General features: G+C 46.5%; 1 protein-coding gene across 3 annotated transcripts in view; it reads left to right on the top strand.

Moving 5' to 3' along the window:
* Window positions 1-12929, top strand: part of ARHGAP39 (Rho GTPase activating protein 39) — a 303636-nt gene that overhangs the window by 67177 nt on the left and 223530 nt on the right. For all 3 annotated transcript variants that reach the window (XM_056522932.1, XM_056522930.1, XM_056522931.1), the window contains exon 2: window positions 5854-6288. In XM_056522932.1, coding sequence (XP_056378907.1) covers window positions 5854-6288 — 435 coding nt within the window. The remainder of the gene's footprint in view (window positions 1-5853; window positions 6289-12929) is intronic.

Here is a 12929-nt window from a genome sequence, read left to right as displayed (position 1 = left end):
CCAACCCCCCTCACAGTCTCCCTCCATAGTCACATCTCACCCCCCTCACATTCTCCCCCAATGTCACATCTTCCCAACCCCCCCTGTCACATTACCCCCCCCCCCCCCCCGTTACATTATTTTTACATATCCCTCCCCCCCGGCCCATTCTCACCAATCTTTGTCCCCCGTGTCACATTCTCCCCCCCCCCCCCAATCACACTCTCCCCCTGTCTCATCTACCCCCCGCTCCCCCCACACACACACATTCTCCCCCAATGTCACATCTTCCCAACCCCCCCTGTCACATTCTCCCCCCCCCCCCCCACGTTACATTATTTTTCCATATCCTCCCCCCCCCCCCCCCCCCCGGCCCATTCTCACCAATCTTTGTCCCCCCTGTCACATTCTCCCCCCCCCCCCTCCATCACACTCTCCCCCTGTCTCATCTCCCACCCCCCCCCACACACACACACACATTCTCCCCCCTTTCACAATCTCCCCCACTTTTACATTTTCCCCCTGTCACATCCCCCCCCTCGATATGTCACATTCTTCCAGTGTCACATTAGCCCCCCCCCCCCCCCGCACCCCTGTCACATTCCGCACCCCCATGGTCACATTCCCCTACGGCCAGTGATTGGCTGAAAAGGGAAAGGTCCGTGTGCTTGTACGGAGAAGAGAAGAGACCCCGGACCACACTGAGGGGAACATCATCTGCAGGGACAGGGAGGAGGTGAGCAGAAGGTATTTTATGTTTATCCCTGCGCCTCTTACTTATGACAGTGTTTTACTAGCAGGGTGCCTCCAGCTGTTGTGAAACTACAACTCCCAGCATGCCCGGACAGCCGTTGGCTGTCCGGGCATGCTGGGAGTTGTAGTTTTGCAACAGCTGAAGGCACCCTGGTTGGAAAACGCCGCCTTTTGGTATTTTGAACTTATATTTACCTGCTCTGCAGCCGCACACGGGAGCCGGCCCGAGCAGGTAATCGCAAGTTTTCCCTGGGGGCCGTATCGCAATTCACAAAAAAAACGCAAAATACCCAGAAGAGTAGTCCTAGAGTTCTACCATCTAAGGGTGATACACGCTAAAAAGAGGGACTCTGAGTACAAGTGACGGACACTGACGAAACCACTGACCCCCGGGTGATAGTGAGACCAGAGCGAATCTTGTACCACGATACAGTATATGTTCTATGTCTAGTGATATGGTGGAGATTCTGCCCATTCTGAAGTAGAAAGTAACAGCTGAAAACAGACCCAGAAGAGAACGTACCATTCCCTGTACCAGTGCAGAGTGGAAAAAATGGGGCAATTTTTTTACACAAATTCCCGTCTTTAGGCAAAAATGTTACCCAGACTTCCATTTTGCATAGAAATAGTTACGCTAAATTGAGTGGACATTTTACAACTCTGCGCTGGTGCAGCGAATGATCAATCCCCCCCATAGGGTTTTTGTATGGAAAAATTGCCTCATGGGTTTTTTTTGGGGCTCCAAAACTCTGAGGCTAAATATCAGTGTGGAGTCAATAGCACCTGTGGTGCTGTTTTCGTTTTGGTGGCAGGTTTTTAGTTGTTTAAATCTCAGAACGCTTTGCGAATGGCATTTTTGTGTGTGTGCATGTACCGTATATACTCGAGTATATACGGTATGTTGGTGTCTTTCCCAGCATCACATGAGAGGAGATAAAACAACAAATAAAAAATGCCCATACTAATCAATACTAATCCCAAAAACTGCATCATGGAGGAGAAAAATGAAGAGGAAGTTTTTCATGGTGATTTTTTTTTTTCATGCCAGAAAAAACGGGAATCAGATGTATTGTCTGTTCGTAGTCTTAAAGGGGTACTCCGGTGAAAAACTTTTTTTTTATTTTTTAAATCAACTGATGCCAGAAAGTTAAACAGATTTGTAAATTACTTCTATTAAAAAATCTTAATCCTTCCTGTGCTTATTAGCTGCTGAATACTACAGTGGAAATTCTTTTCTGTTTGAAACACAGAGCTCTCTGCTGACATCATGAGCACAGTGCTCTCTGCTGACATCTCTGTCCATTTTAGGAACTGTCCAGGGTAAAAGAAAATCCCCATAGCAAACAATGCTGTTCTGGACAGTTCCTATAATGGACAGAGGTGTCAGCAGAGAGCACTGTGGTCATGATGTCAGCAGAGAGCTCTGTGTTTCAAAAAGAAAATAATTTCCGCTGTAGTATTCAGCAGCTAATAAGTACAGGAAGGATTAAGATTTTTTTTAATAGAAGTAATTTACAAATCTGTTTAACTTTCTGGTACCAGTTGATAAAAAAAAAAAAAAAAGTTTTTCACCGGAGTACCCCTTTAACCCCTTAAGGACGCAGGACGTAAATGTACGTCCTGGTGAGGTGGTACTTAACGCACCAGGACGTACATTTACGTCCTGTGCATAACCGCGGGCATCAGAGCGATGCCCGTGTCATGCGCGGCTGATCCCGGCTGCTGATCGCAGCCAGGGACCCGCCGGCAATGGCCGACGACCGCGATCTCACGGGCGTCCGCCATTAACCCCTCAGGTGCCGGGATCTGCGGCAGTGCGTGATTTAAATGAACGATCGGATCGCCCGCAGCGCTGCTGCGGGGATCCGATAATTCAGAACGCCGCACGGAGGTCCCCTCTCCTTCCTCCGTGCGGCTCCCGGCGTCTCCTGCTCTGGTCTGTGATCGAGCAGACCAGAGCAGAAGATGACCGATAATACTGATCTGTTCTATGTCCTATACATAGAACAGATCAGTATTAGCAATCATGGTAGTGCTATGAATAGTCCCCTATGGGGACTATTCAAGTGTAAAAAAAATGTAAAAGTAAAAAAAAAGTGAAAAATCCCCTCCCCCAATAAAAAAGTAAAACGTCAGTTTTTTCCTATTATACCCCCAAAAAGCGTAAAAAATAAGTTTTATAGACATATTTGGTATCGCTGCGTGCGTAAATGTCCGAACTATTAAAACAAAATGTTAATGATCCCTTACGGTGAACGGCGTGAACGTAAAAAAAAAAAAAAAAAGTCAAAAATTGCTACTTTAATACATTTTATAAAAAAAAAAATTATAAAAAAATGTATTAAAAGTTTTTTATATGCAAATGTGGTATCAAAAGAAAGTACAGATCATGGCGCAAAAAATGAGCCCTCATATCGCCGCTTATACGGAAAAATAAAAAAGTTATAGGTCATCAAAATAAAGGGATTATAAACGTACTAATTTGGTTAAAAAGTTTGTGATTTTTTTTAAGCGCAACAATAATATAAAAGTATATAATAATGGGTATCATTTTAATCGTATTGACCCTCAGAATAAAGAACACACGTCATTTTTACCATAAATTGTACGGCGTGAAAACGAAACCTTCCAAAATTAGCAAAATTGCGTTTTTCTTTTTAATTTCCCCACAAAAATAGTGTTTTTTGGTGGCGCCATACATTTTATGATATAATGAGTGATGTCATTACAAAGGACAACTGGTCGCGCAAAAAACAAGCCCTCATACTAGTCTGTGGATGAAAATATAAAAGAGTTTTATGGTTTTTTGAGTCCTTAAGGCCAAAATGGGCTGAGTCCTTAAGGGGTTAAAGCTAATTGTTCCAAGTTTCCGTCCGGCGCGGTCTTCAGCTCCAGCGTGGGGAGCCGGGGCCACCATACTACATTCAGCAAAGTTCTGTGTGCAAGTCTCATTTATCAGAAAAGGGTTTGTGCACAGAACTTCGCTGAGCGTGACCCTTATACCTCGGCAAATGTACCTACCCAGCGCGGCAGGTTGTCTCCCCACGCTGGAGCTGAAGATCGTATGACCCTAAAACTTGGGACTTCCACTTTAAATAGACTTTTTTGTAAAATGAGGAATGATTGTTGAGCGAGAGCATCGATCGGCCCTTGTACACACCTGTATTACAGCTCTGAGTATTTGGGAGTTGTAGGGGTTTCTATATATATATTAGGGCTGGGCGGTATGACCAAATCTGTGTATCACACTATTTTTTGAACTTTCGGCGGTTCCACGGTATATAACTGTATTTCCTCCCCCCCCCAAATTAATTATCAGCCCAGCACTGCGCTATTCTGCCCCCCCCCCAACAAAAATTAATTATCAGCCCAGCACTGCGCTATTCTGCCCCCCCCCCCCCCAACAAAAATTAATTATCAGCCCAGCATTGCGCTATTCTGCCCCCCCCCCCCCCAACAAAAATTATCAGCCCAGCGCTACCCCCATGGGGGTAAATACTCACATGTCACCCGCTGCCCTCTTCATGCTGTTTGTTTGCCGCCACCGGCGCAGACACAAGGTAAACAAAATAAACTAACGCATGTTCCGACGTCGGCCTTACGCTAGGGACGGGAACGTCGTACAGCCGTCAGCCTATCATCAGCTGCAGCGATGTTCTGCCCCGGCCGCTGATAGGCTGAGCCCACTGTCATGTAAGGAGCTCTGGGCGGCTTCTTACATGACAGTGGGCTCAGCCTATCAGCGGCTGGGGCAGAACATCGTTGCGGCCGGTTATAGGCGGACGGCTGTCCGACGTTCCATTCACTTGGAAGCAGATGAGGCCGGTACCGGACCAACGGGAGGGGAGTTAAAGTTTATTTTGTTTATTTTTTGCAGCCCGGGCATAGGGATACCACACAATATAGAGCAGTGGTCTTCAACCTGTCGACCTCCAGATGTTGCAAAACTACAACTCCCAGCATGCCCGGACAGCCAACGGCTGTCCGGGCATGCTGAGAGTTGTAGTTTTGCAACATCTGGAGGTCGGCAGGTTGAAGACCACTGGTATAGAGTGTCAGCGCCGGCGGCTGCAACAAGCATGAGGATGAGGAGGGCAGCGCATGCGGGTGACATATCAGTATTTACCCCGATGGGGACAGCGCTGGGCTGATAATTAATTGGGGGGGGGGGGGGGGGGGCAGAACAGCGCTCGCGGGTGACTTGTGATTAGTTCCACGATGTGGGGACAATGCAGCGCTGGGCTCATTCATTCATTCCCGAGAGGGGGAGGGGCCAAACCGGTATTGGTTAAAATTCATATTGTGCAGCACAAAAATGTCGGTATTCGGTATGAACCGGTATACCGCCCAGCACTAATATATATATATATATATATATATATATATATATATATATATATATATATATATATATTTATGTCTTCTTTGCTTCATCCTCAGAACAGAAAGACAAATACAGGTCATGATATTGTAGTAGTAACTAGATAACAAGCCCTCCATGTTGTGAGCTCCTGGTCGCTGGTTACATGGAGTCTCTTTAGTGTCCTAAACCAATAATACATTGTGTCCTTTGCATCTGACCAGTGCCTGCCGCCCCCTCCCCCAGAGTCCTGTGTTTCCCTGTGCACCATCTGCCCGGCCTGTGAATAAGTGCTTGTTTGTCAGAAGGCGCTGCTCACATTCGCATTCAGCCCGGGAACATTATGTAAGGCAACAAGACGATGCATCAGCCCTTCAGAAATGAATTAATTGATAAAACATTCATAGAAATCACTGGAGAGCCTGGAAGAAAACTCAGCGATGCACTAAAATAGGCGGAGGACACGGACCTTAAAAAGAGGTTTAGATAGTTAGAATAGTCACCATTTATCTATGAGGATTTTCACTGTTGTTTTGTAAAGTCCTTCCAGATTTCCCTGCCAAAAAAAGTGACGTCAAATCCGCACCATAAAATATGCACCATGTAAACTGTGGTGTAGATTTTTACAATCAATTTAGCAATTTACATGTGGATTCTGATGATGAATTTGTGTCTGAATCTGATGGGGGGGAAAAAAAAACTATATATATGATTTTGAGATGAAAATTGATTCCTTTTTTTTCTTCTTTCTTTTATTTTAGGCTGGAATGGGTAGAAATCATAGAGCCCCGGACCCGAGAGTGTATGTACGCCAATCTGATCACGGGGGAGTGCGTATGGGATCCACCATCCGGCGTCCGGATAAAACGTACCAATGAGAATCAGTGGTGGGAACTATTTGACCCAAATACGTCACGATTCTACTACTACAATGCTAGCACCCAGAGGACAGTCTGGCACCGGCCACAAAACTGTGATATTATCCCCTTAGCCAAACTACAGACACTGAAACAGAACACAGAGTCCCCCAGGGCATCTACTGAGAACAGCCCGGGCCGGGGCAGCAACATCAGCCGGGAAGGAAGCACCAGCTCATCCCTGGAGCAAGAACTGGACGGAGGAGACAAGTGCCCAGAGCAAGTGAAAACCAATCGACATTCAGCTCCGTATTTTGTGGTTAAAGAGGACACAGACAGGTAATACTTACACCAATACAATACAGGAATATGGGTGCACTACTGTGGTAGATGTATACAATGACATTGGCTATCCCTCAACACTGATGTTAAATTGAGACATTCGCCAGTGTATCCTTATATGAAGGACACACCAGAGCCCGCACTATGTGCGGGCTCTGGTGTCCTTCATATAAGGATACACAGGCGAATGTCTCAATTTAACATCAGTGTTGAGGGATAGCCAATGTCATTGTATACATCTACCACAGTAGTGCACCCATACTCCGGTATTGTATTTGTACACGTCCACACCGTCTATCTGGTGTAGGATTCTATTGTGGCACTTGTAGTCCGCTGCAGGCATCCTCCATTGTATGCATTTTTATGCAGGGAATCGCCCCTAGCAACGGAATACAAGGGCAGGATCTGCTCCCCCAGTATAAAAGCACAACCGCATTTGGGGTTGAGCACCTCCAGCCATTTGAGACCATGTTTTTTGTTGTTTGTTTAACCCCTTCAGGACGGAGCCCATTTTGGCCTTAAGGACCGGAGCGTTTTTTGAACATCTGACCACTGTCACTTTAAACATTAATAACTCTGATGCTTTTAGTTATCATTCTGATTCCGAGATTGTTTTTTCGTGACATATTCTACTTTAACATAGTGGTAAATTTTTGTCGATACTTGCATCCTTTCTTGGTGAAAAATCCGTAAATTTGATGAAAAATTTGAAAATTTAGCATTTTTCTAACTTTGAAGCTCTCTGCTTGTAAGGAAAATGGATATTACGAATACATTTTTTTTTGGTTCACATATACAATATGTCTACTTTATGTTTGCATCATAAAATTGATGTGTTTTTACTTTTGGAAGACACCAGAGGGCTTCAACGGTCAGCAGCAATTTTCCGATTTTTCACAAAATTTTCAAACTCAGTATTTTTCAGGGACCATAAATGACCCCATTATAAAAACTACACCCCCCAAAATATTCAAAATGACATTCAGTCAGCGTTTTAACCCTTTAGGTGTTTCACACGAATAGCAGCAAAGTGAAGGAGAAAATTCACAATCTTCATTTTTTACACTCACATGTTCTTGTAGACCCAATTTTTGAATTTTTACAAGGGGTAAAAGGACAAAATTTTTACTTGTATTTGTAGCCCAATTTCTCTCGAGTAAGCACATACCTCATATGTCTATGTAAAGTGTTCGGCGGGCGCAGTAGAGGGCTCAGAAGGGAAGGAGCGACAAAGGGATTTTGGAGAGTACGTTTTTCTGAAATGGTTTTTGGGGGGCATGTTACCTTTAGGAAGCCCTTATGGTGCCAGAACAGCAAAAAAAACCACATGGCATACCATTTTGGAAACTAGACCCCTCGGGGAATGTAACATGGGATAAAGTGAACCTTAATACCCCACAGGTGTTTCACGACTTTTGCAAATGTAAAAAAATAAATAAAAATTTTACCTAAAATGCTTGTTTTCCCCAAAAAAATTTATTTTTAAAAAGGGTAATAGCAGAAAATACCCCTAAAAATTTGAAGCCCAATTTCTCCCGATTCAGAAAACACCCCATATGGGGGTGAAAAGTGCTCTGCTGGCGCACTACAGGTCTCAGAAGAGAAGGAGTCACATTTGGCTTTTTGAACGCAAATTTTTCTCTGGGGGCATGCCGCATTTAGGAAGCCCCTATGGTGCCAGGATAGCAAAAAAAAACCCACATGGCATACCATTTTGGAAACTAGACCCCTCGGGGAACGTAACAAGGGGTTAAGTGAACCTTTATACCCCACAGGTGTTTCACGACTTTTGCATATGTAAAAAAAAAATTTTTTTTTTTACCTAAAATGCTTGTTTTCCCAAAAATTTTACATTTTTAAAAAGGGTAAAAGCAGAAAATACCCCCCAAAATTTGAAGCCCAATTTCTCCCGAGTACGGAGATACCCCATATGTGACCCTAAACTGTTGCCTTGAAATACGACAGGGCTCCAAAGTGAGAGCGCCATGCGCATTTGAGGCCTAAATTAGGGATTGCATAGGGGTGGACATAGGGGTATTCTACACCAGTGTTTCCCAAACAGGGTGCCTCCAGCTGTTGCAAAACTCCCAGCATGCCTGGACAGTCAACGGCTGTCCGACAATACTGGGAGTTGTTTTGCAACAGCTGGAGGCTCCGTTCTGGAAACAGTGGCGTACCAGACGTTTTTCATTTTTATTGGGGAGGGGAGGGGGGCTGTGTAGGGGTATGTGTATATGTAGTGTTTTTTACTTTTTATTTTATTTTTTGTGGTAGTATAGTGTAGTGTTTTTAGGGTACAGTCACACGGGCGGGGGTTCGCAGTAGTTTCTCGCTGGCAATTTGAGCTGCAGCAGAAAGTTTGCGGCAGCTCAAATATGCAGCCAGATACTTACTGTAATCCTCCGCCCATGTGAGTGTACCCTGTACGTTCACATTGGGGGGGACATCCAGCTGTTGCATAACTACAACTCCCAGCATGCCCGTTGGCTGTCGGTGACTGCTGAGAGTTGCAGTTTTGCAACAACTGTAGGCACACTGGTTATGTATCACTGAGTTTGTGACCTAACTCAGTGTTTCACAACCAGTGTGCCTCCAGCTGTTGCAAAACTACAACTCCCAGCATGTACGGTGCATGGTGTACGGTGACTGCTGAGAGTTGTAGTTTGCAACAGCTGGAGGCACACCGGTCGTGAAACACTGAGTTAGGTAAAAAAAAACTCTGAGTTTCACAACCAGTGTGCCTTCAGCTGTTGCAAAACTACAACTCTCAGCAGTCACCGACAGCCAACGGGCATGCTGGGAGTTGTAGTTATGCAACCAGCAGATGCACCACTACAACTCCCAGCATGCACTTTAGCTGTTTGAGCAAGCTGGGAGTTGTAGTTAGACAACAGCTGAAGATACACTTTTCCATAGAAAGAATGTGCCTCCAGCTGTTGCAAAACCATAAGTCCCAGCATGCCCATAAGGGAATGCTGGGAGTTGTGGTGGTCTGCCTCCTGCTGTTGCATAACTACAGCTCCCAGCATGCCCTTTTTGCATGCTGGGAGCTGTTGCTAAGCAACAGCAGGAGGCTGTCACTCACCTCCAACGATCCAGACGCTGCAGGTCAGTCCCGCCGCCGCAGCTGCTCCTGGGGCCCCGATCCCAACAGGGGCGCCGGGGATCGGGGTCCCCAGCACCCGGGGTCGTCTTCCCGCTCACGTCCTCCAGAAGAGGGGCGGAGCGGGTGCGGGAGTGACACCCGCAGCAGGCGCCCTGATTGGTCGGCCGGTAATCCGGCCGACGAATCAGGGCGATCGTGAGGTGGCACCAGTGCAACCTCACCCCTGCAGGCTCTGGCTGTTCGGGGCCGTCAGAGATGGCCCCGAACAGCCAGTAATTCCGGGTCACCGGGTCACTGGAGACCCGATTGACCCGGAATCGCCGCAGATCGCTGGACTGAATTGTCCAGCGATCTGCGGCGATCGCCGACATGGGGGGGCATAATGACCCCCCTGGGCGATATGCCGGGATGCCTGCTGAACGATTTCAGCAGGCATCCGGCTCCGGTCCCCAACCGGCTAGCGGTGGGGGCCGGAATTCCCACGGGCGTATGGATACGCCCTCGGTCCTTAAGGACTCGGGATTCAGGGCGTATCCATACGCCCTATGTCCTGAAGAGGTTAATACTTAGACCAGTAAGATTAGGCTCCTGAGCTGGGAATCTGTAGAATCGGTTTTACCAACAAACAGATTCCCTATTACAAATGCTCTTTACCTGCATAGAAGACAATAGAAGCTAGAATAATGTGATACATATCCCACCTCAGAGTCTGGAAAACACCAGCAACACAGGTTCTTACATTTCCATAAAGATCTTTGATTCCAGTTGTCAGCAGGTTTAGGGCCCATTCACCTGGTCAGGATCTGCTGCCGATTTGATGTTGTGTCCAATCAATGCAGCATTAAATCTGCAACAGACATGTGAATATACCCTTAGGCTAAGTGCACAGCTGCATTGGAGCAACATCCCGGGAGCGCTGTTTGCAGAATCCGATTAAATGTCGGGACATGAGCAGAGAAAAAAAATACTGCAAGCTGTTGTTTCCACTGGAATCCTCATAAATGGACCCCAGGCTGAAGCCAGACAGACCCCCCATTAATTCAGTATTATCCATTGGTGAATGTTGTGCAACAGTCTGTCCAGCCCGATGCCGATGTGCACTTGGCCTTAGACAAAATCTTTGACTTTTCTATCATTTTCTGTGTGTGTTTTGCCACCATTGTAAGGGCGCTTTCACACCACGTTTTGTACTTACGGTTCCCGAATACGGCTGGGAGGAGGGGGGCGGGGCTTAATCACGGCGCCCGCACTCAGCCGTATTCGGGAACCATATTTAATGCATGTCTATGAGCCGACCGGAGTGAACCGCAGCCTCCGTGGTCAACCGCGTTTTTGCCTACGGTCGGGAAACCGCATACGGCCGAAAACGCAGCCGACCGGGGGCTGCGGTTCACTCCGGTCGGCTCATAGACATGCATTAAATATGGTCCCCGAATACGGCTGAGTGCGGGCGCCGCGATTAAGCCCCGCCCCCTCCTTCCAACCATATTTTGGAACCTTTAGTACAAAACGTGGTGTGAAAGCTCCCTAACTTACCTTAGGGTGCAGATATCTTCTTGTAGTGACTGGAGAATAAAAACAGTTTGTTCTAAGAGACTGTAAGGGGGGCTTCACACACTGCAGTTTTTGATGCAGTTTATTTTAAATCTAAGCCGAGAGTAAAATCATTGAAGACTCGCTCGTCTCCTTCCTGGTTGAACCACTTCTGACTTTTGATTCAAAACTGCATCAAAAATCTTAGGGGGAGATTTATCAAAACCTGTGCAGAGGAAAAGTTGGCCAGTGGCCATAGCAACCAATCAGATCGCCGCTTTCATTTTTCAGAGGTCTTTGTAAAAAATAAAGAAGCAATCTGATTGGTTGCTATGGGCGACTGGTGAACTTTTCCCTACACAGGTTTTGATAAATCTCCCCCTTAGACTGTCTAGCCGATGTTCAGACCAACTATTAGTTGGCTTAAAATGTGCCAGAATTCAGGACAGACTGTGGCACATTCTAAGTAGACTAGACGGCCAAGTGGTTCTCATCTGCCAACACATTCAGCCATACGCCATTTACATAAGCCATTCCCCCTTATCAAGCGCAAGTGGAGAAGTGTTGGAGTACCCCTTTTTTTTTTTGTGCAAATTGTGCTAGAAATTTGACACGTGTGCAATAGCGAAAGTGATATCCGCCATGGTAATCAGTCGTGCACATTACCTGGAGGATATCACTGTATTCCTTAAAGGGGTACTCCGCTGCTCAGCGTTTGCAACAAACTGTTTGGAACGCTGGAGCCGGCGCCGGGAGCTTGTGACGTCATAGCTCCGCCCCCTTATGGTGTCACGTTCCACCCCTCAATGCATGTCTATGGGAGGGGGCGTGACGGTCGTCACGCCCCCTCCCATAGACATGCATTGAAGGGGTGGGGCATGACATCATGAGGGGGCGCGGCTATAACGTCACAAGCTCCCAGCTCCAGCGTTCGGAACAGTTTGTTCCAAACGCAGAGCAGCGGAGTACCCCTTTAAGTCTGATCCTGAGAATTGCGTACTGCGCTCCGGTCGTCTTATGTGGAGCAGATGACATTCGGCTCTTAAACAGTAGTGAATATATCTGTCTTGTTCCATTGTAGCATCTCCACCATTGTATATACCAGATGTCTGGCTGTTGAAGTAGTCTCTTATTTAGTGTGATTCTGAGCTGTGTTACAATCCCAAACTCATGGATATCCCGCAGGTGCAGCGCCTTGATCCTTTAGTTCTGCACCTATAGGACGGCACAGAGCGGCACTATTTGTGTACCTGCACATGCATCATTGGTTCTGTGACAACTGGAATTGACTACAACTTGGTCAGACAGGGACCAGGGCAGCAGTTGTGTAATGTCACGCACAGCCACTTCTGTCTCAAGGTGGAAAAAGTGCAGTTCAGGTCATTGTTCATCGTCACCTACAGCTAAAGTGCTCGTGTATCTGTGACCTGAAGGACAAGTCATGCACAGTCACTCTTCACTCCCCTATAATGCTCTGTAGTGTTCTCCAGAAACAAGGGAAGGATTTATGAAAATGGAGTTAGCGCTTATGGGTAAATCTGCTAATAAAGCATTGGTTCTGATGTGTAACAATGCTTTGGCTGTAATTTTTGAATAAATCTCTAAAGGGTTATCCGACCCCATAAAAGATGTAAAGGGGTTGTCCATTGTCCCCTTAAATTTGACTTATCCCCTGTCCTTAGAAGATGGCTATTCTGCCTTTAAGACTTCTGCATTTTTATGCTTGTAATGGTGCAGAAATAAGGGACCAAGTAACCGCACGTGCGGGATATCCGTGCGTTTCGGATTATAACCCTGGATGGTGTACCGATTGAGTTGTCTCTTGCACTATCCACAAGATAGGGGTATAAGAGTATGATCGTGAGGTGGGGTCCCCAGCGGCCTTGAGAATAGGGACCAGAGTCTCTTGTCTGAACGGATCGGCAGTGACACATAGACACCACTGCTCCATTCATTGTCAAGAAATCTGACAGAGATAGACAATGTATGATAGCCGCTC

The sequence above is a fragment of the Hyla sarda genome, chromosome 5 (assembly GCF_029499605.1).
Source record: "Hyla sarda isolate aHylSar1 chromosome 5, aHylSar1.hap1, whole genome shotgun sequence".
Taxonomy (NCBI): Eukaryota; Metazoa; Chordata; class Amphibia; order Anura; family Hylidae; genus Hyla; species Hyla sarda.
The sequence above is the reverse complement of the archived record's forward strand: the minus strand, read 5'-3'. Positions and strand labels throughout refer to the sequence as shown.